Genomic DNA, 23,689 nt, shown 5'->3' with positions numbered 1-23,689 from the left:
CTAAATTCATAATTAATTTCTATGAATTTAACAGAAATTCATTATGAATTTAGGTCAAATTCCCTGTATATGGGGCATCTATTTTCATTTTGAGATGAGCTCAACAAGGCAGAGAGGGACGGGCTTATAAACCGGTGTGAGCGCCCTTCGGTTGGCGAGGTGGGATTAAACTCTGAGCGCAACGAGGACAAACCCTTTAGTCCCGGTTTGTGGCACAAACCGGGACTCATGGTCATGGGCCAGGGGCGAGCCGCATTGCTATTTTTTTCCAGTTTTTTTGTTTTGTTTTCTGCATTATTTATTTTCTTTTGTTTTTTCCTTTATTTTTTAATTCTTTTTGCTTTTACTTTTAGAAAAATTATAAACTTTCTGTTAGTGCCATTAGTTTTCAAATTTGAAAACATTTTTTTTGTTTTTTTATTTTCTTTGTTGCTTTATTTATTTTATTTTGTTTCTACTTACAAAAAAATACTTATTGTTGCTATTTTTATTTTTTTTTTCCAGTTTTTTTGTTTTGTTTTCTGCATTATTTATTTTCTTTTGTTTTTTGCTTTATTTTTTAATTCTTTTTGCTTTTAGGTCAGCAAAATTATAAACTTTCTGTTAGTGCCATTAGTTTTAGAAAAATTATAAACTTTCTGTTAGTGCCATTAGTTTTCAAAGTTGAATAGTTAAAATTTGAATTTTTTGAAATTTGTGTGAGTCACAAGTTTGTGGTTAAATTTACTAAAAAATGAATATAGATGCACTTATAGAGAAAATTCGACCTAAATTCATAGTTTTCAAATGAACTCTGAAAAAGTTGGCATAGCATGTGCATGTACAAAATGGACAATGGTATCATACTCGTCTGTTACAAAGTTGGCATGGTATCATCATAATAGTTGCGGAAGAAAGTCTTCACTTTTTTTCGCTTGTGTCATTTGCTTATTGCACCGTAACCATGGATAATCTTCATCGTTTATCAGGATGCTTGGGTCAGCCTTGACTTTGAAGGGAGGAATTTCATGAAACTTTTCATAATCTTCAGACATGTCTGTCTTGCCCTCCACTCCTAGGATGTCCCTTTTTTCTGAAAGAACTATGTGGCGCTTTGGCTCATCATATGATGTATTCGCTTCTTTATCTTTTCTTTTTCTCGGTCTGGTAGACATGTCCTTCACATAGATAACCTGTGCCACATCATTGGCTAGGACGAACGGTTCGTCAGTGTACCCAAGATTTTTCAGATCCACTGTTGTCATTCTGTACTGTGGGTCTACCTGTATCCCGCCTCCTGACAGATTGACCCATTTGCACTTAAACAAAGGGACCTTAAAATCATGTCCGTAGTCAAGTTCCCATATGTCCACTATGTAACCATAATATGTGTCCTTTCCCCTCTCGGTTGTTGCATCAAAGCGGACACCGCTGTTTTGGTTGGTGCTCTTTTGATCTTGGTCAATCGTGTAAAATGTATTCCCATTTATCTCGTATCCTTTGTAAATCAATACAGTCAAAGATGGTCTCCTGGACAACAAGTACAACTCATCACAAACAGTGTTGTCACCTCTGAGACGTGTTTCCAACCAACTGCTGAAATTCCTGATGTGTTCACATGTAATCCAGTCGTCGCACTGCTCCGGGTGTTTGGAGCGCAGACTATTCTTGTGTTCATCGACATACAGGGTCACCAAGGTAGAGTTCTGTAGAACTGTGTAGTGTGCTTGAGACCAAGAATATCCGTCCCTGCATATTATTGAGTCATTTCCAAGCGTGCCTTTTCCAGTCAGTCTCTCCTCATACCGTGATTTAGGGAGACCTATCTTCTTAAGGTCAGGAATGAAGTCAACACAAAACCCGATGGCATCCTCTGTTTGATGGCCCATGGAGATGCTTCCTTCTGGCCTAGCGCGGTTATGGACATATTTCTTTAGGACTCCCATGAACCTCTCAAAGGGGAACATATTGTGTAGAAATACGGGCCCAGAATGACAATCTCGTCGACTAGATGAACTAGGACGTGCGTCATGATATTAAAGAAGGATGGTGGGAACACCAGCTCGAAACTGACAAGACATTGCGCCACATCACTCCTTAGCCTTGGTACGATTTCTGGATCGATCACCTTCTGAGAGATTGCATTGAGAAATGCACATAGCTTCATAATGGCTAATCGGACGTTTTCCGGTAGAAGCCCCTCAATGCAACCGGAAGCAGTTGCGTCATAATCACGTGGCAGTCACGAGACTTTAGGTTCTGGAACTTTTTCTCTGGCATATTTATTATTCCCTTTATATTCGACGAGAAGCCAGTCGGGACCTTCATACTGAGCAGGCATTCAAAGAAGATTTCTTTCTCTTCTTTCGTAAGAGCGTAGCTAGCAGGACCTTCATAATGCTTCGGAGGCATGCCGTCTTTTTCGTGCAAACGTTGCAGGTCCTCCCGTGCCTCAGGTGTATCTTTTGTCTTTCCATACACGCCCAAGAAGTCTAGCAGGTTCACGCAAAGGTTCTTCGTCACGTGCATCACGTCGATTGAAGAGCGGACCTCTAGGTCTTTCCAGTAGAGTAGGTCCCAAAATATAGATTTCTTCTTCCACATGGGTGCGTGTCCCTCAGCGTCATTCGGAACAGCTAGTGCGCCGGGACCCTTTCCAAAGATTACGTGTAAATCATTGACCATAGCAAGTACGTGATCACCGGTACGCATGGCAGGCTTCTTTCGGTGATCTGCCTCGCCTTTGAAATGCTTGAATTTCTTTCGACATTGATGGTTGGTCGGAAGAAATCGACGATGGCCTAGGTACACATTCTTCCTGCATTTATCCAGGTATATACTTTCAGTGTCATCTAAACAGTGCGTGCATGCGTGGTATCCTTTGTTTGTCTGTCCTGAAAGGTTACTAAGAGCGGGCCAATCGTTGATGGTCACGAACAACAACGCCTTTAGGTTAAATTCCTCCTGTCTGTGCTCATCCCACGTACGTACACCGTTTCCATTCCACATCTGTAAAAGTTCTTCAACTAATGGCCTTAGGTACACATCAATCTCGTTGTCGGGTTGCTTAGGGCCTTGGATGAGAACTGGCATCATAATGAACTTCCACTTCATGCACATCCAAGGAGGAAGGTTATACATACATAGAGTCATGGGCCAGGTGCTGTGATTGCTGCTCTGCTCCCCGAAAGGATTGATGCCATCCGCGCTTAAAGCAAACCATACGTTCCTTGGGTCCTTTGCAAACTCGTCCCAGTACTTTCTCTCGATTTTTCTCCACTGCGACCCGTCAGCGGGTGCTCTTAACTTCCCGTCTTTCTTATGGTCCTCACTGTGCCATCGCATCAACTTGGCATGCTCTCCGTTTCTGAACAGACGTTTCAACCGTGGTATTATAGGAGCATACCACATCACCTTCACAGGAACCCTCTTCCTGGGGGGCTCGCCGACAACATCACCAGGGTCATCTCGTCTGATCTTATACCGTAATGCACCGCATACCGGGCATGCGTTCAGATCCTTGTATGCACCGCGGTAGAGGATGCAGTCATTAGGGCATGCATGTATCTTCTCCACCTCCAATCCTAGAGGGCATATGACCTTCTTTGTTGTGTATGTACTGTTGGGCAATTCGTTATCCTTTGAAAGCTCCTTCAATATTTTCAGTAGCTTCTCAAATCCTTTGTCAGGCACAGCATTCTCTGCCTTCCACTGCAGCAATTCCAGTACGGTACCGAGCTTTGTGTTGCCATCTTCGCAATTGGGGTACAACCCTTTTTTGTGATCCTCTAACATGTGATCGAACTTCAGCTTCTCCTTTTGACTTTCGCATTGCGTCCTTGCATCGACAATGACTCGGCGGAGATCATCATCATCGGGCACATCGTCTGGTTCCTCTTGATCTTCAACAGCTTCACCCGTTGCAGCATCATTGGGCACATCGTCTGGTTCCTCTTGATCTTCACCAGCTCCCCCGGTTGCAGCATCACCGTATTCAGGGGGCACATAGTTGTCATCGTACTCTTCTTCTTCGCCGTCTTCCATCATAACCCCTATTTTTCCGTGCCTCGTCCAAACATTATAGTGTGGCATGAAACCCTTGTAAAGCAGGTGGGAGTGAAGGATTTTCCGGTTAGAGTAAGACATCGTATTCCCACATTTAGTGCATGGACAACACATAAAACCATTTTGCTTGTTTGCCTCGGCCGCATCGAGAAATTCGTGCACGCCCTTAATGTACTCGGAGGTGTGTCTATCACCGTACATCCATTGCCGGTTCATCTGTGTGCATTATATATAATTAAGTGTCCAAATTAATAGAAGTTCATCATCACATTAAAACCAAAGTACATACATAGTTCTCATCTAACAACATATAGCCCTCCAGAGCATCTAATTAATTAAACCATACATTGAAACTATGTAAAACATTTCAATGTGAAAACAAATGCGATCATAATCGCAACCAAGGTAACAATTGATCCAACGGCATAATGATACCAAGCCTCGGTATGAATGACATATTTTCTAATCTTTCTAATCTTCAAGCGCATTGCATCCATCTTGATCTTGTGATCATCGACGACATCCGCAACATGCAACTCCAATATTATCATCTTCTCCTCCTCAATTTTTTTTATTTTTTCCTTCAAGAAATTGTTTTCTTCTTCAACTAAATTTAACCTCTCGACAATAGGGTCGGTTGAAATTTCCAGTTCACATACATCCTAGATAAATAAAATATATGTCACGTTGGTCAGCATAATTTTCATAAACAGTAAATGAACCAATAGTTATAAAGATAATATATACCACATCCGAATCATAGACACGACGAGGGCCGACGAGGGCGGATACCAAAACCATCGCACTATATAAGATGCAATAATAAAAGTAAGAAAATAATACAAGTATCTATGTAAACATACAAGTAAGAATATTTTTCCTTTCAAAAAGAAGATAAGAATAAGAGGCTCACCACGGTGGTGCCGGCGATGAGCTCGGCGTGGGTGATCGACGGCGGTGAAGGCGGGGACGGGGCGTGACGGACCGCTAAACCTAGACAAATATTAAGGAAAATGGAGTTTGGAGGTCGAGCTTGGAGAGGAGAAAGCTTAAGTAGTGTGGCTCGGGCATTCCATCAAACACCTTGTGTGCATAGGAGGTGAGCTAGAGCACCACCAAGCCCTCTCCCCCTCGGCCAGAAAAAACAGAGCAGTGTGCTCTGCTCTTATGCGAGGGGGTATATATAGGCACCACCATTGGTCCCGGTTGGTGGCATGAACCGGGACCATTCATGCCACCAACCGGGACCAATGGTGGTGGGCCCGGAGCGAGGCCCATTGGTCCTGGTTCATCCCACCAACCGGGACCAAAGGTCCAGACAAACCGGGACCAATGGCCCACGTGGCCCGGCCGGCCCCCTGGGCTCACGAACCGGATCCAATGCCCCCATTGGTCTCGGTTCTGGACTAAACCGGGACTAATGGGCTGACCCGGTCTGGACCTTTGCCCCCTTTTCTACTAGTGTTAGCTTTCCAGAGGAATTTTCATTCCGTAGTTTTTATTTCCTCCAATAGCGTTGGGATCAAAGGAATCAGCTACAGTGTTCCTATGGAAAGGTGTGTCAACAGTGTCCATTTCACAGGGATGCAAAAATCTAGTGTAGCCTCTTTTTGGGCGGAGGCCCGAGGCAACACAGTACAAGACGAATATAAAAACATTTTTTCACATCAGTGTGAGAGTAGACAAACCAGCATGCAGTGATTAGACAGCTCGGTGGCCCAGTAAATACTCTAATATTACTGCACTAATAGTACCACTCATCTCCAATGATTTCCTCTGAACCGAACACATCTCCTTCTCTGTTTTGGGAACTGCAGGATTACACTGTTCAACAAACTCTATTCCTGCACATTTTCATGTTTCTCTGGTTTCTTCACCGGTATACCGGACGGGGCCGTAAAGGTCTTGATCTTCAGGGATAACAGGGCCTTCCACAGAGGTGTTGTCCATGGAATGGTCGGCGTACGACATAACGCTTGGTATGCCGAGCTCGCCAAGGAAACACCCGAAGGAACAAGACTCTAGGATATGGTATCCGGATAACCAGCAACATCAATGGGAGGTCTGCCCGCAATCTAGCCCACTCCACATTCTCTGCCTGTCCAAATGAGCGTTGGAACAAGATGTTTCAATGCCCATTCTAGCCTTGGAGACTAATAAAAATGAATCAACGCAAATAGCAAAAAATTTAGGAAGCTCAACTGAAATGGCATGCCATTCACCCAAAGATCTAGCCAGAATAGGGTCCTTTCTTCATTACGTATCGAGAAGGGGACCCCAAGGCGAATATCCTATTTGATTCGTTGGATGGATTTCCAGAATTGGGAACTACCCGCGTGGCACGCAAGGAGGGGCTCGCCCAGTAGGTACTTTAGCCTGCAGAAGGTACATCCACAGCCCTCTTCCCTCGCATGATCCGCCAGACCCAACGCAGCATGGGGGCTATGTTCATGCGGCGAGAGGCAATGATGCCTAACCCATCATAATCCTTAGGCATACAGATGTCCGCCCACTTGACCGTATGGTATTTCTGGCGTCCATCCGCCGCCTGCATTAGAATCTAGCCAGATCTTTATCAAACGCACTATGCACGCCCTCCTGTAGGATATAAAAGCCATCATATACATGAAGAGGCTAGAAAGGTGGTGCTAATAAGGACAGATTTACAACCTTTGTAAATAAACCGTCCACATCACAGTTCGGCCGGTGACGCAAGTCGCCCCAGAATTCACTCAACTATTTATTTACTCTCGCAACGATATGGAAATAATAATATCTTGCCGAACATATTCATGAGTACGGATTGCTTCTACCTAGCTAGCTAGAAACGTCTAACTGAAATTATGGGGAAAAACATGTAAGGTACAAATTCAAGTACGATTAGGCCAAGCACAATGCAAAAATGTTTAGAGAGGTGGTTGTGAAGTGAATCGGTCATTTGTTAACTACTGGTGCTTATTTGTATTTCACGCACATTTATTTGGGCACCTCTACTATAGAAACAACCGCAATGCTTATGTATTGGTCCCACCGAATAAAGAGCAGCCTTCATTGAGAAAGAAAGCATGTCCTATCAGGGCATCTCCAGCCGGTGACCCCTCAGGGGGCGTCAAAAAGCGCCGCCTGGGGGTGAGCCGGCGCAAAAAACCAGTGCCTTTCTCCTTCTCCTTCTCCCGGCCTATGCCTTTCTCCAGTGCGCCGCCCTATGCCTTTCTCCTTCTCGCCGGGAGAAGGAGAATGGGCGGCGCACTGGTGCTCCTTCTCCTTCTCCCGGCGCGCCTTCTCCATCGCAATGGAGTCCTGGCGCGCCCATTCTAGGGTCGCGTCGTCGTCCTCGAACTCCGCCTTCACCGGCGCCGGCCCCGGCTCCGTCTTTGGCTTGACGAAGCGCGGATGAGCCGACGAGGGGGAGGCGTGCCGGCCGCCCTCGTTGATGACGATGCCGGCGCTGTGAGTGCGCCGGCCGAGCGGCGTCTCCGTCGCGGGCTCGGCCTTGACGCCGAGCAGGGCCGGAGTGCCGGAGGAGTGCGACGAGGATCGGGAGAAGGAAGAGGAGGAGGAGGACCCGAACCTCCTTGGCGCCCACGGCCCGGCGCGTCGGTGTTGCGCCGGGGCGGCCACCCTCGCCGGGGGGTACGCCAATGGCGGGTCGTTGCCGCCCTCGAGGTACGTGAGCATGCCCTCGAGTGTGCGGCCGGGGACGCCCCACCACAGGTGGCGCCCCTCGCTGTTCTGCCGGCCGCCGACCACCGGCGCGCCGTTGGTGGACGCCAAGCGCTGCTGCTGGCGGCGCTCGAAATACGCCGCCCATGCCGCGTGGTTGTCGGCGGCGTACTGGGGGAGGGAGAGTTGCGCGTCGGTGAGGGAGGCGCGCACGACCTCGACTTCCTCGGTGAAGTACTTCGGCTTCGCCGCGGCGTCGGGCAACGGGGGAATGGGCACTCCCCCGGCGCTGAGTCTCCACCCTGTCGGCCCGGCGCGCATGTCCGGCGGCGCCGGGATGTTCGCCTGGAACAGGAGCCAGGACTCCTGTTCGCGGACCGAACGGCGGCCGAAGCCGTTGGCCGCCGCCTCGTCTCCGGGGAAGCGTTCTGCCATGGCGACGGCGGGGCTGGGCGGGCTCGGGAGAGGTAGAGGGAGGGGCTGTGCGGCGGCGCTCGGGAGAGGGAGGGAGAGGGAGGGGCTGGACGGCGGCGAGGGGCGGGGCTGGTGTGGACACAGGCGAGTGGAGGCCACCGGCTTTTATAGCCGCACCGCGCCCGTGTGTACGCGTGCGAGGGAGGGGAGGCGTCGGCGCGCCGTCCCGTGACGCGCCGCCCGTGAGGAATCAATGGCAAGGCTGACCGGCGGCAGCCTTGCCATTGATTCCCCGCGGGAACCGAGGCCGTTGGGGGAAGATGAGGCGCCGAGTCGCTGACGCGGCTGGCCCGCGGCTTTTTCGCGCCAAACAGCTCGCCCCGGCGCCCCCGGGCGCCCCCCAGCGCGCCGGGTTCGGCCTGGGTCCGCCGGCGCTGTTTTCGGCCCAAGCCGGCGAAAATCGGGCTCCTGGAGGCGCGACTGGGCCGTTTTTTCATCGCCGACACGAAAAAATCGCCTGGGGAGGCCTTCCTGGAGGCGCGGCTGGAGATGCCCTCGGTGCATTGCTGCAGGAGCAATAGCGCAAATATAAGCCAGAATTGAGAAAACATGTAAGGTACATAGTCGAATATGATTAGGTCAAATGGAATGCACCAGACATTTCATAAACACCGGTGCTTATTCAGATAGCACATACACTTATTTAGGTACCGGTGCTTACTCATATAGCACATACACTTATTTAGGCACCTCTACTATAGAATAAGCACGGTGCTTGCGCAAAAGCCGATTTATTTTTACAAGCACATCTGAGCACGTTCCATTGCACATCATATATTATTATTATGCATCAACTGAAATTATACCCATGCATCGTATCTTAATTGCAAGTATAAGCTGGGAAGAACCAGGTAGCACTAAGTGGACCATGATGTGGTTCCAGTACCGTCTCAAAGGGCAAGGGCGACACCGTCCCTTTTGTCATGTCGTACATGCCGCAGTAGAGGTAGCATCTGTTACGCTCGCACAGAAAGTAGATACAGTCTTCTCGAGCCCCATAGTATTGGTCGGCGCTAACGGGAAGAGACTCGGAGCAGCCTTCGCTGAGGAAGAGAGCATGTCCCATCAGTGTATTCATCTCTCTCCACCGTCCATGGCCGCTGCTCAGGTCCACTGCCTCAAAGACCTCGAAGCGAGCCGGATGGACAAGCGAGCTGGACCAGGCAAGCCTCGCCCTCTTTTGTTTCACCATCAACAACCGATCGCCCGACACAACCAGGTAGTAGCGAATGGTGCCATCGAAATATTGGTCCATGTTGTCCATGCTGATCACGCATTGTATGTTGACACGCTTGCTGCCGCTGATGATGTCCATGACATAAAGACATGAAGGGCACTGGCCCACATTTGCTGCGGTGAGAAGATAGAGCTTTTCTTGGAAGAGCGCCATGTCGATTACATAACGGGCTTTGGGGTGTAGACGGCGGATCCACCGCCATTCCACGGTCGTCGGCGATTGGGGCCATTGAATACAGATCGTAACATTTTGAAAGCGCGTTTGCTCCCCGGTCCGGACGGCGACGGCGTGATCGGACATCACCACCACCTTGCGGATGTCATCGACGCCCGGCCGTCTGCAGAGGCAGTTGAGGTCGATGCGTCGAGGGGTCGTCGTCTCCCGGGAGAGAGGGTCCATCAGCGAGCACCCGTCGTCACCATGCACGAGGAAGAGGGTGCTGCCGGCGGAGACGCGGTGGGAGACGACGCCCGGGAGGAGGACGCGGCAGTGGACCTCGCCATCGGGGAGGCTGAGGAAGGAGCCGTCGCGGAGGGCGAGCCAAGGGAGCAGCGCTGGAAGCGGAGGCTGCAGGCGCGCGCCGACGCGCCACGAGCGGCAGACGGCGGGCATGCGGATGCGGCCGGCGTGGGACGGCACGCGCTGGATCACGAGGCTCAAAAGCTCGGACGGGAGGTCCTGCCATGGGCGACGCTGATCGCCGTGGCTCGGCGGCGGTAGTGCCCCCATCGCCCTATGTCTTTGTCCTACATGGGTCTGATCGATCCTCTAGTTCCTTGATCGTAAATCCTTCTTGATTGACTAAATTATAGGAGAGTCCAGTCCAAGCGCGCACGAACGACGCACGCGGCACGAACGTTTCTATTTGAGGAAAATAATGTTTTTGTCCTGCCAAAAATACAGACTTGGTCCCTCAAGATATTTTTTATACATTTGGTCCTTCAATCTTTATCTTTTTACCTAATAATAAAGCAAATTGGATTTCTTTCGTCCGTCATGGCATTTTCCAGAAAAGTCCTTTTATTTCAGAAAATTCAACCCGCCGCCCAGATTTAAGTCACACCTAAACCGTTATTTTACATTTTTTTAAAAACCCCCCTGATGTTTTAGATAATTCATCCGCGGATCATTTTTAAGTCAAACAAATGCTTTTTAAAATTATCCATATCTTTTAAACCGTAATTCCGATTTGAACATGTTATATATGAAATTTGATTAGAAAAATATGGAGAACATGAATATGAGATTATTTTTACCTGTTAAGTATTTTTAAATATTATTTTAAAATATATTTGAGTCAAACCAAATGATTTTCTAAATTATGTGTACCTTTTAAACCGTAACTTCGATTTTAACATATTATATATGAAATTTTATTAGAAAAATGTGTGCAATCTAAATATGATGTTAATTTTACCTGTTAAATATTTTTTAAATATTGTTATAGAAGCAAACTTATAATTTATAGCGCAAGATCCTTTTTTTCATACCGGCGGCGATCCAGATTGCAAATAAACACCCCACTATAATCATATATGGAAAAGAAAACATCAATAACTACACATGCATACCTCTGAAAAATGTCACAGGGGAAAACAATAGATTTCTCATCGCGAGAGTGAGAGAAAGCGAGCGAGAGAGAGAGAGAGAGAGAGAGGGAGGGAGGGAGGAGAGAGGGAGAGAGAGACGCCTTAGGATTAACCATATTCAACACACGTTTTTTGTTGTTTTGTGTGAACACTGAGGCCATCGCCGGCGAGGGTAAGAAGGAGGATAGGCGGCAACACAAATATGACGCCTCGCAAAAATAAAGAAGATGGACCTATTATGGTCTTGAGTGATGGTTGTTGAGTTAAGAGCGTGTGTTATGTTTTCTCTCCCATTGCAACGCACAGGCTCTTTTGCTAGTCAAGTCTTAAAATCGGATAAGTTTGTCCAAAACTAGATTTAAAGTATGTTGACCGGCTTGACCATGTTTGATCGGGTTTGACCTTGCTGATCAGGTTTAACTGGGAACAGTAAATTTGAGGAAAACAAAAAAACAGAAAAACTCTGAAATTTTGGGGAAACAAGATGCTTGGGTGCGTGAAAACTTGTGTGCTGTTTCGACATCCGAGGAGCTCGTGGCAAAAAAAACTAAGTTTGCCTAAGAAAAGCCAAATTTTCTTATTTTTTTGCTAGAGCTCCTCGGATATTATTTGACCAAAAAAATTACACACACCAAGCGCATCCAAGCATGTTGGTTGTTACATAATTTCAGATTTTTTAATTTGTTTGTTATTTTTTGAATTTATTTTTTATCGGTCAAAGCTGGTCAACTTGGTCAAACCCGGTCAACATGCTCAAAATCTTGATTTTGGAACAAACTTGTCCTGTTTTGAGACTTGAAAGACCAAATATACCAAAAAATCTTAAGGGGCCAAATATATACTTTTGGGGAACTTGAAGGACGAAAAATATAATTTTCTCCAGATACTCATATATATATATATATATATATATATTGAAAATAAATAAATTGGTTCTCCTTAAATTGGACTAACTAGCAAACATGCTCGTGCGTGGGAATGAGAGAAACTTTTCGCATGTTTCATAGATTCATATTATCTGTTTAAACATAGTGTCTCATCCATGTTGTCGTTTATCCTTCTTCTTGCCTTCATTGATCATTGCCGTTGGGTCCACCCGATCGCAATGCATTGACCGCGGTCATGGGACACAAGTGACATGAAACCACTCCATCAAAGTCAATGTCTAATAGTTTTAAAACTAATCTCGTTGAGCTGGACGTGACGGTCGCCCTTCCCGAGCTTGGCCTACACCTAGTCCCTACATCGTCTCTCATACACCCACTCACTTGTAAATTATATATATTGTTTCTAAAAATGCATTAACCTTCTTTTAAAACACATAAGCACTTTTAAAATCACATGAGCATTCTTAAAGAGCATAAATATATTTTTAAATGATCAATAAATTTGTAAGCACGTGGACACTTTTTAGAATTACATGGTTTCTAAGAAAAGGGCAATCATTTTGTCAAATTATATGAACATTTTTTTAATACATGAACATTTTTCTTAAAACTACACAAACAATTTTAAATGCATGAGCACTTATTTAAAATTATATACTACTGTTGAAAAGGCACAAAAATATAAGATTTTAACACTTTTCCTGAAAACTACACGCATTAATCGGATTTGGAGTGTATCAAATGCTTTTGGTGTAAACAAGAAAATAAAATAAAATTGAATATTTTTGTGCCATACTTTACAAAATGTTTGTTGTGCATACAAAATTCCATCACAAAATCATATTGGTTGAAGGCATGGTAAAAAAACCGATGCTCTAACTTATGAATGTGATTTTGTGACCAAATTTTACATGCACAACAAATATTTCTTAGAGCATGCCACAACTTTTATTACTGTTCACATTATAAGCATTTGAGCATGGCTATAGAAAGGTACTTTCGCCTTAAGAGCTCGATACCCCCAGGACCTCTTATGTGCCGCTTACTGCGGCAAAGAGGCGCAGTTTCGCACAGGAGACGGGTCAACTGAGCCGGCCCATTTGCTGTCCTTGCGGATTGAAAGATCGCAAAAAGAAAAGGGCACCCTAACTAGAAATCAAACCGGCAACCTGCTACAGTTGCCCGCAATGCGCTAGCCACTACAACAAGAGAGTTACTCTGAACGAATTGCAACGTGACTATTAAAGAACTATAGACAGACGCGAAAAAAAAACAAGTACGCCAAATTCCTTTTAAAAATAAAATTTGAGGGTGAGGGATCAAACTTTTGAATAAATACACATAAACGGGAACAATTTTTGAAGTTCTAGAACATTTTTATATTTGTGAAAAAAATTCGAAACAGGAACATTTGATTTTCGAAATTTCCATACATTTTTTAATTTATGAACAAAATTTAAACATGTGAATTTTTTTTATAATTTATGAACAAATTTTAAAAATGGGAATTTTTTTAAAACAAATAACTTTTGGTTTGTGAACAAAATTTAAAAAGCTGAACAATTTTGGAATTACCGAACATTTTTAAAATGAAGCGATTTTTTTTTGAAATTTATGAGCAAAATTTGAGAACAGAAACATTTTCTATAAGAATGAACAAAATTTGTAAAATTGGAACATTTTTTGAAAAATAAAAATAAATCTGAGAAAGAAAAATGAAATTGAAAAGAAAAAATAAACAGACAGAAAAAAGAAACGAAAAATGAAGAACAAATTTAATAATGGAGAATCTTTTTGAAAATCTCAAACAACTTTGGAAATATGAACATTTTTATTGAAAACAGGAACATTTTTTGAAAACATTTAACATATTTTTCAATATGTGAACAATTTTTAAAACTTTGAACATTTTTGTGAAAAACGAACATTTTTCAAATGCTAACAAAATTTGAATACTTTGAAAAATTATTAAACATTTTTAAAATTATGAAAAATGAAAAAGCAAAGAAAAAGGGAAAATAAAGAAAAGAAACAGAAAAGAAGGAAAAAATATTTAAAAAACTTGAAAAACAGAAAAGGAAAAGATAGAGAAGAAAAACTAAACAGGCAAAAAGAAAAACGAGAAAAAATGTTACGAAGCTTCTAGAAGGTTCCCAGAACCGGAAAAAACCGGCTGGGAACAAGAGGTTCCTAAAACCGGGATCGTCGATATGTTTTATTGGCCGGCCCACGCCCGAAACGCTCGTTCGATCTTCCTGTGCGTCGCCCCGACATTTTGCCGCAGCGACCTGAAAAAGTCTTTCTTCTACCCTTCTAGGAAGGCCACTTACACGGTCCAAATTATTACTTCTGGTTCAGGTCGTACGTTTCTTATCCTTTTTCTCTTTGAATCAGCCTCTGTGTGCGGCGATTCCTATTTGCCGCCCATGGCTTTGCTCAAGCGAAGATACAGACGGGCCAGCCCACTTGGAGAAACAACCGGTTTTGGAACCTCCTAGAAGGTTCACTAAACACACGCATATATATGGACATACGCCTCGCGATTAGGCTCATAGCCGCGACCCGCGGAATTTGTCTGCCCTCTAGCTTAGGGTTTATTGCCTCTGGCGGCGATCCCATCGTCGCCTAGAGTTTTTTCTCCAGTACCTCGTTGGGCGCCCCTCCGCGCAGCCTGGATCGTGATCGGGAAGCAGGAAGAGAGACCTGAGTCTGTTCGGTTCCTGTTTTGGCGAGCCGTCGGCGGGGCTAAACCCTGGATGGCAACAGGAGCAGGATCGTCCTCTGCGGGATGGACATGGAAGAAGATGGATGAGATGCTGCAACACCTGGATCTCCAGGATGATGAACTGGATGATGTGATTGTGGGGGAGGAGGAATCAAAGAAGTATGCAGCAGATGCGCGATGGTTGGTGATCGCGAAGGTAAACACGACCCGGCTCTTCAGCTCATCGGCTATGTTCGAAACCATGAACCCAATTTGGAGCTTAGCACAAGTGCCGCAGTACAGGGAGGCGGGGGAAAACCTCTATATTTTTCAGATGTTTTTTGGGAGACTGGAGGAAAGTTGTCCATGGAGGACCATGGCTGTTCAGGGGGATGGGGATGCTGATCGAAGATTATGACGGCAAGCAAGACCCAGCATCCATTGCTTTTGATGGCCTGTATGTCTGGGCACAGATACACAATATACCGGAGCTTTATCGTAAAATCGAGGTTGTTGATCAACTAGCAAGGCGGATCGGCCGGGTAAAGGAGACACCACTTTCTCCTAGGCTCTTTTATGAAGGGAACTATGTACGTATCCGGGCTAGGGTTCTGGTGAATAAACCGCTTACCAGGGTTACTCCGTTGAATGTGGTGGGTGAGGGTAGGAAACTTCTTCCTGTCAAGTACGAGAAAATACCTTACTTCTGCCAAGTTTGTGGACTCATGGGTCATAATCATGAGTGTGGAGATGGATTTTGGGAGGCTAAGGACAAGCAATGGGGAAGCTGGATGTTGGCACAGAGAAGGGAGATAGTACAGGAGCAGCAAGGAGGAGGTCGAGCTCCTCGTGGTGCTGGTTTTGGAGGTCGTGGCAGAGGAGGATCGGGCAGGGGTGCACCGCCGCCTCGACATACTTCACTGATACGTCTCCGTCGTATCTATAATTTTTGATTGTTCCATGCCAATATTCTACAACTTTCATATACTTTTGGCACCTTTTTATACTATTTTTGGGACTAACATATTGATCCAGTGCCCAGTGCCAGTTCCTGTTTGTTGCATGTTTTTTTGTTTCGCAGAATATCCATATCAAACGGAGTCCAAACGGAATAAAAACTGACGGAGATTTTTTTGGAATATATATGATTTTTGGGAAGAAAAATCCATGCGAGACGATGCTCGAGGGGCCCACGAGGCAAGGGGCGCGCCCTAGGGGGCAGGCGCGCCCCTGACCCTCGTGGCCACCACGTAAGGCGGTTGGTGCCCTTCTTTCGCCGCAAGAAAGCTAATATCTGGATAGAGATCGTGTTAAAATTTCAGCCCAATCGAAGTTACGTATCTCCCAGAATATAAGAAACGGTGAAAGGGAAGAACCTGGGAACGCAGAAATAGAGAGAGACAGAGAGACAGATCCAATCTCGGAGGGGCTCTCGCCCCTCCCACGCCATGGAGGCCAAGGACCAGAGGGGAAACCCTTCTCCCATCTAGGGAGGAGGTCAAGGAAGAAGAAGAAGGAGGGGGGCTCTCTCCCCCTTGCTTCCGGTGGCACCGGAGTGCCACCGGGGGCCATCATCATCACCGCAATCTTCACCAACAACTTCACCGCCATCATCACCAACTCTTCCCCCCTCTATGCAGCGGTGTAACCCCTCTTTTACCCGCTGTAATATCTACTTAAACATGGTGCTCAATGCTATATATTATTTCCCAATGATGCATGGCTATCCTATGATGTTTGAGTAGATCCGTTTTGTCCTAATGGTTATTTGACGATCGTGATTGGTTTTAGTTGCATGTTTTATTATTGGTTTTGTCCTATGGTGCTCTCCGTGTCGCACAAGCGCGAGGGATCCCCGTTGTAGGGTGTTGCTATACGTTCATGATTCGCTTATAGTGGGTTGCGTGAGTGACTGAAACACAAACCCGAGTAAGGGGGTTGTTGCGTATGGGATAAAGAGGACTTGATGCTTTAATGCTATGGTTGGGTTTTACCTTAATGATCTTTAGTAGTTGCGGATGCTTGCTAGAGTTTCAATCATAAGTGCATATGATCCAAGTAGAGAAAGTATGTTAGCTTATGCCTCTCCCTCAAATAAAATTGCAATAATGATTACCGGTCTAGTTGTCGATTGCCTAGGGAAAAATAACTTTCTCTTAACAAAAAGCTCTTTACTAAAATTAACTTACTTGTGTCTTTATCTAAACAGCCCCTACTTTTTATTTACGTAGTCTTTATTATCTTGCAAACCTATCCAAAAACACCTACAAAGTACTTCTAGTTTCATACTTGCTCTAGGTAAAGCGAACGTCAAGCGTGTGTAGAGTTGTATCGGTGGTCGATAGAACTTGAGGGAATATTTGTTCTGCCTTTAGCTCCTCGTTGGGTTCGACACTCTTACTTATCAAAAGAGACTACAATTGATCCCCTATACTTGTGGGTTATCAAGACCTTTTTCTGGCGCCGTTGCCGGGGAGCCATAGCGTGGGGTGAATATTCTCATGTGTGCTTGTTTGCTTTATCACTAAGTAATTTTTATTTGCTGTTCTTAGTTGTTCTTTATCTTTATTTATGGATATGGAACACGAAATACCAAAAAAGTAGGTCTACTTTCGGCTCATGGAGATGGGGAACCTCCTAAAACCCTCGATGCTGGTTATGTGAAAGATATTATGTACTACTTTAATAATCGTGAGAAAACCCCATTCAATTATGTAATGGGAGTAACATTGGATCAACATGAATACTTTAGGGATTATCGCTTGACACAAAAAGGGAAACTATTATGGGATCAAATTCATATATTGAATTGGTATGCTAGGCAACTATGCTTGAGATATGATTATACTTGTTGCTCGAGGATGAAGGCTCCACACCTTCCCTTTTTATGCGAATTTAATGATAATAAAACCTTAGCTTCTTATGCTAATGATATATATGATTACCATGATGTGGAACAAATAGAAGAATTTGTTGCTTTTATGGGTGCTTATGAAATTGAACCAATGTTTAAAGAGTTTGAAGATTTTGATGATTCGGTTTATAGACCTGAAAATTTAGCTATCCTAAAATATTGCTATGAGAATTATGAATACAATTCCAATATTAATGCACTTATTGAGAAAGTCTCCGCTGTCCAAGAAGAGACTAATATTTTGCAGGAATCTATGGAAGAAGAAGTTGATGAAACTGTGAGCTCATTGGATGAAAAAGATGAGGAAGAGAGCGAAGAACAAAAGGAGGAAGAGCGGATTGATCACCCGTGCCCACCTTCTAATGAGAGTAACTCTTTAACTCATACATTGTTTAATTCCCCTTCATGCTTACCGAAGGATGAATGCTATGATAATTACTATGATCCCGTTGATTCTTTTGAAATATCCCTTTTTGATGATGCTTGCTATGCTTGTGGCCAAGATGCCAATATGAATTATGCTTATGGAGATGAACTTGCTATAGTTCCTTATGTTAAACATGAAATTGTTGCTATTGCACCCACGCATGATAGTCCTATTATCCTTTTCAATTCTCCCAATTACACTATATCGGAGAAGTTTACCCTTACTAAGGATTATATTGATGGGTTGCGTTTTACTATTACACATGATGATTTTGATAGATATAATATGCATGTGCTTGCTGCTCCTACTTGCAATTATTATGAGAGAGGAACTATATCTCCACCTCTCTATGTTTTCAATACAACAAAATTGCAAGAAACTGTTTATACTATGCATTGGCCTTTACTATGTGTGCATGAATTGTTCTTTTATGACATGCCGATGCATAGGAAGAGAGTTAGACTTTGTTGTTACATGATATATGTTACTTTGTTCTCTCTACTAAATGTCAAATCATTGTTAATTAAAATTGGCTTTGATATACCTTGGGATCCGGGTGGATTCACTACTTGAGCACTATATGCCTAGCTTAATAGCTTTAAAGAAAGCGCTGCCAGGGAGACAACCTGGAAGTTTAAGAGAGTCATTTATTTCTATTGAGTGCTTTCATATAGTTTTAAAACAACAAAAATAAAGAGGGGAACCCAAAACTTTTTCAAAAAGGAAAGTGAAAGTGAGAAAGACAAGCATTGTTGAAGTGGGAGAGCTCCTTGAACTTTGTTCATGCTTACGACAACTTTGTGAATCTTGATTACAGAAAATTTTCAATAAAAATAATTATCCCCTTGTACAATTCCATTGTATTATAAAAATAATGTGCCAAGGTTTGCCTTTAGGATGTTTACATTTGCTTGATGATTTGTACGGTGCAGGACAAAAACTTTGGCTGTAGTGCGTTATTTTACATTTTTAACTGCAACGTCAAATGGTTCTGATTATTTTTGCACTGTCTTTCTATACAAATTGTTTATTTTTCCTAATTTTGGTAGAATTTTTCAAGTATCGGAAGTATGGTGAATGTTCAGATTATTACAGTCTGTTCTGTTTTAGACAGATTCTGTTTTTGATGCATAGTTTGCTTATTTTGATGAAACTATCGATTTATATCAGTGGATTAAGCCATGAAAAAGTTATATTACAGTAGACACAATGCAAAAACAAAATATGAATTGGTTTGCAACAGTACTTAGAGTAGTGATTTGCTTTATTATACTAACGGATCTTACCGAGTTTTCTGTTGAAGTTTTGTGTGGATGAAGTGTTCGATGATCGAGAAGGTCTCGATGTGAGAATAAGGAAGAGAGGAAAGAGCTCAAGTTTGGGGATGCCCGAGGCACCCCAAGTAAATATTCAAGGAGACTCAAGCGTCTAAGCTTGGGGATGCCCCAGAAGGCATCCCCTCTTTCTTCAACAAGTATCGGTATGTTTTCGGATTCGTTTCGTTCATGTGATATGTGCAATCTTGGAGCGCCTTTTGCTTTAGTTTTCACTTTTCTTTTATGCACCATGCTGGTATGAGATAGTCCTTAGTTGATTTATAGAATGCTCATTGCACTTCACTTATATCTTTTGAGTATGGCTTTATAGAATGCTTCATGTGCTTCACTTATATCATTTGAAGCTTGGATTGCCTGTTTCTCTTTATATAGAAAACCGCCATTTGTAGAATGCTCTTTTGCTTCACTTATATTTGTTAGAGTGTGGGCATATCTTTTGTAGAAATAATTAAACTCTCTTGCTTCACTTATATCTATTTAGAGAGATGACAGGAATTGGTCATTCACATGGTTAGTCATAAAATCCTACATAAAACTTGTGGATCACTGAATATGATATATTTGATTCCTTGCAATAGTTTTGCGATATAAAGATGGTGATATTAGAGTCATGCTAGTGGGTAGTTGTGGATTAGTAGAAATACTTGTGTTGAGGTTTGTGATTCCCGTAGCATGCACGTATGGTGAACCGTTATGTGATGAAGTCGGAGCATGATTTATTTATTGATTGTCTTCCTTATGAGTGGCGGCCGGGGATGAGCGATGGTCTTTTCCTACCAATCTATCCCCCTTGGGAGCATGCGTGTAGTACTTTGTTTCGATGACTAATAGATTTTTGCAATAAGTATGTGAGCTCTTTATGACTAATGTTGAGTCCATGGATTATACGCACTCTCACCCTTCCACCGTTGCTAGCCTCTCTAGTATCGCGCAACTTTCGCCGGTACCATAAACCCACCATATACCTTCCTCAAAACAGTCACCATACCTACCTATCATGGCATTTCCATAGCCATTCCGAGATATATTGCCATGCAACTTCCATCATCATCATATACATGACTTGAGCATTCATTGTCATATTGCTTTGCATGATCGTAAGATAGCTAGCATGATGTTTTCATGGCTTGTCCGTTTTTTAACGCCATTACTACGCTAGATCATTGCACATCCCGGTATACTGCCGGAGGCATTCATATAGAGGCATATCTTTGTTCTAGTATCGAGTTGTAATATTGAGTTGTAAGTAAATAAAAGTGTGATGATCATCATTATTAGAGCATTGCCCCAGTGAGGAAAGGATGATGGAGACTATGATTCCCCCACAAGTCGGGATGAGACTCCGGACTTTAAAAATAAAAAAAGAGGCCAAAGAAGCCCAAATAAAAAAGAGAGGCCAAAGTAGCCCACCAAAAAACAAAAAAAAGAGAAAAAGAGAGAAGGGGCAATGTTACTATCCTTTTACCACACTTGTGCTTCAGAGTAGCACCATGTTCTTCATATAGAGAGTCTCTTGAGTTATCACTTTCATATACTAGTGGGAATTTTCATTATAGAACTTGGCTTGTATATTCCGATGATGGGCTTCCTCAAACGCCCGAGGTCTTCATGAGCAAGCAAGTTGGATGCACACCCACTTAGTTTTCAGTCTGAGCTTTCATACACTTATAGCTCTTAGTGCATCCGTTGCATGGCAATCCCTACTCACTCACATTGATATCTATTGATGGGCATCTCCATAGCCCGTTGATACGCCTAGTTGATGTGAGACTATCTTCTCCTTTTTGTCTTCTCCACAACCACCATTCTATTCCACCTATAGTGCTATGTCCATGGCTCACGCTCATGTATTGCGTGAAAGTTGAAAGGTTTGAGAACGTCAAAAGTATGAAACAATTGCTTGGCTTGTCATCAGGGTTGTGCATGATGTGAATATTTTTTGTGGTGAAGATGGAGCATAGCTAGACTATATGATTTTGTAGGGATAACTTTCTTTGGCCGTGTTATTTTGAAAAGACATGATTTCTTTATTAGTAGGCTTGAAGTATTATTGTTTTATGTCAAATGATAGACTATTGCTTTGAATCACTCGTGTCTTAATATTCATGCCATGATTAGATATGTGATCAAGATTATGCTAGGTACCATTCCACATCAAAAATTATCTTTTTCATCATTTACCTACTCGAGGACGAACAGGAATTAAGCTTGGGGATGCTGCTACGTCTCCGTCGTATCTATAATTTTTTATTGTTCCATGCCAATATTCTACAACTTTCATATACTTTTGGCAACTTTTTATACTATTTTTGGGACTAACATATTGATCCAGTGCCCAGTGTCAGTTCCTGTTTGTTGCATGTTTTTTTGTTTCGCCGAATATCCATATCAAAAGGAGTCCAAACGGAATAAAAACTGACGGAGATTTTTTTTGGAATATATATGATTTTTGGGAAGAAGAATCCAAGCGAGACGATGCTCGAGGGGCCCATGAGGCAGGGGGCGCGCCCCTGACCCTTGTGTCCACCCCATAAGGCGGTTGGTGCCCTTCTTTTTCCGCAAGAAAGCTAATATCCGGATAGAGATCATGTTAAAATTTCAGCCCAATCGGAGTTACAGATCTTCAGGAATATAAGAAACGGTGAAAGGGAAGAATCTAGGAATGCAGAAACAGAGAGAGACAGAGAGACAGATCCAATCTCGGAGGGGCTTTCGCCCCTCCCACGCCATGGAGGCTAAGGACCAGAGGGGAAACCCTTCTCCCATCTAGGGAGGAGGTCAAGGAAGAAGAAGAAGGAGGGGGGCTCTCTCCCCCTCACTTCCGGTGGCACCGGAGTGCCACCGGGGGCCATCATCATCACCGCAATCTTCACCAACAACTTCACCGCCATCATCACCAACTCTACCCCCCTCTATGCAGCGGTGTAACCCCTCTTTTACCCGCTGTAATCTCTACTTAAACATGGTGCTCAACGCTATATATTATTTCCCAATGATGTATGGCTATCCTTGAAGGAAGTATGCCCTAGAGGCAATAATAAAGTTATTATTTATTTCCTTATTTCATGATAAATGTTTATTATTCATGCTAGGATTGTATTAACCGGAAACATAATACATGTGTGAATAGATAGACAAACAGAGTGTCACTAGTATGCCTCTACTTGACTCGCTCATTAATCAAAGATGGTTATGTTTCCTAACCATAGACAAAGAGTTGTTATTTGATTAACGGGATCACATCATTAGGAGAATGATGTGATTGACTTGACCCATTCCGTTAGCTTAGCACTCGATCGTTTAGTATGTTGCTATTGCTTTCTTCATGACTTATACATGTTCCTATGACTATGAGATTATGCAACTCCCGTTTGCCGGAGGAACACTTTGTGTGCTACCAAACGTCACAACGTAACTGGGTGATTATAAAGGAGCTCTACAGGTGTCTCCAAAGGTAAATGTTGGGTTGGCGTATTTCGAGATTAGGATTTGTCACTCCGATTGTCGGAGAGGTATCTCTGGGCCCTCTCGGTAATGCACATCACATAAGCCTTGCAAGCATTGCAACTAATGAGTTAGTTGCGAGATGATGTATTACGAAATGAGTAAAGAGACTTGTCGGTAACGAGATTGAACTAGGTATTGAGATACCGACGATCGAATCTCGGGCAAGTAACATACCGATGACAAAGGGAACAACGTATGTTGTTATGCGGTCTGACCGATAAAGATCTTCGTAGAATATGTGGGAGCCAATATGAGCATCCAGGTTCCGCTATTGGTTATTGACCGGAGACATGTCTCGGTCATGTCTACATTGTTCTCGAACCCGTAGGGTCCGCACGCTTAAGGTTTCGATGACAGTTATATTATGAGTCTATGAGTTTTGATGTACCGAAGTTAGTTCGGAGTCCCGGATGTGATCACGGACATGACGAGGAGTCTCGAAATGGTCGAGACATAAAGATTGATATATTGGACGGCTATATTCGGACACCGGAAGTGTTCCGGGTGATTTCGGAGAAAACCGGAGTGCCGGAGGGTTACCGGAACCCCCCCGGGAGAAGTAATGGGCCGTATGGGCCTTAGTGGAGAGAGAGAGGAGCAGCCAGGGTGGGCCGCGCACCTCCTCCCCCCTGAGGTCCGAATTGGGAGGGGGGGCGGCCCCCCCTTTCCTTCTCCCTCCCCCCTTCCTTTCCCCCTCCTAGTAGGAGTAGGAAAGAGGGGAGTCCTACTCCTACTAGGAGGAGGACTCCTCATCCTTCGCGCGCCATAGGGCCGGCCGGCCTCCTCCCCTTGCTCCTTTATATACGGGGGCAGGGGCACCCCTAGACACACAAGTTGATCCACGTGATCGTTTTCTTAGCCGTGTGCGGTGCCCCCTTCCACCATAATCCTCGATAATATTGTAGC

General features: G+C 44.0%; 1 protein-coding gene across 1 annotated transcript; it reads right to left on the bottom strand.

Annotated features, from left to right (window-relative positions):
• Positions 1 to 9,001: 9,001 nt before the first annotated feature.
• Positions 9,002 to 10,147, bottom strand: LOC147978415 (uncharacterized). Its single transcript, XM_087514747.1, has one exon. It carries the CDS (start codon positions 10,145 to 10,147, stop codon positions 9,002 to 9,004), a length of 1,146 nt encoding a protein of 381 aa, XP_087370873.1.
• Between the last annotated feature and the right edge of the window lie 13,542 nt (positions 10,148 to 23,689).

This window comes from Triticum urartu, chromosome 3A, assembly GCF_056163025.1.
Source record: "Triticum urartu cultivar PI428250 chromosome 3A, HENAU_Tu73, whole genome shotgun sequence".
NCBI lineage: Eukaryota > Viridiplantae > Streptophyta > Magnoliopsida > Poales > Poaceae > Triticum > Triticum urartu.
The sequence above is the reverse complement of the archived record's forward strand: the minus strand, read 5'-3'. Positions and strand labels throughout refer to the sequence as shown.

Bases quoted from the DNA above. Each gene is read 5' to 3' on its own strand.
- LOC147978415 (XM_087514747.1), bottom strand. From the start codon at position 10,147: ATGGGGGCACTACCGCCGCCGAGCCACGGCGATCAGCGTCGCCCATGG.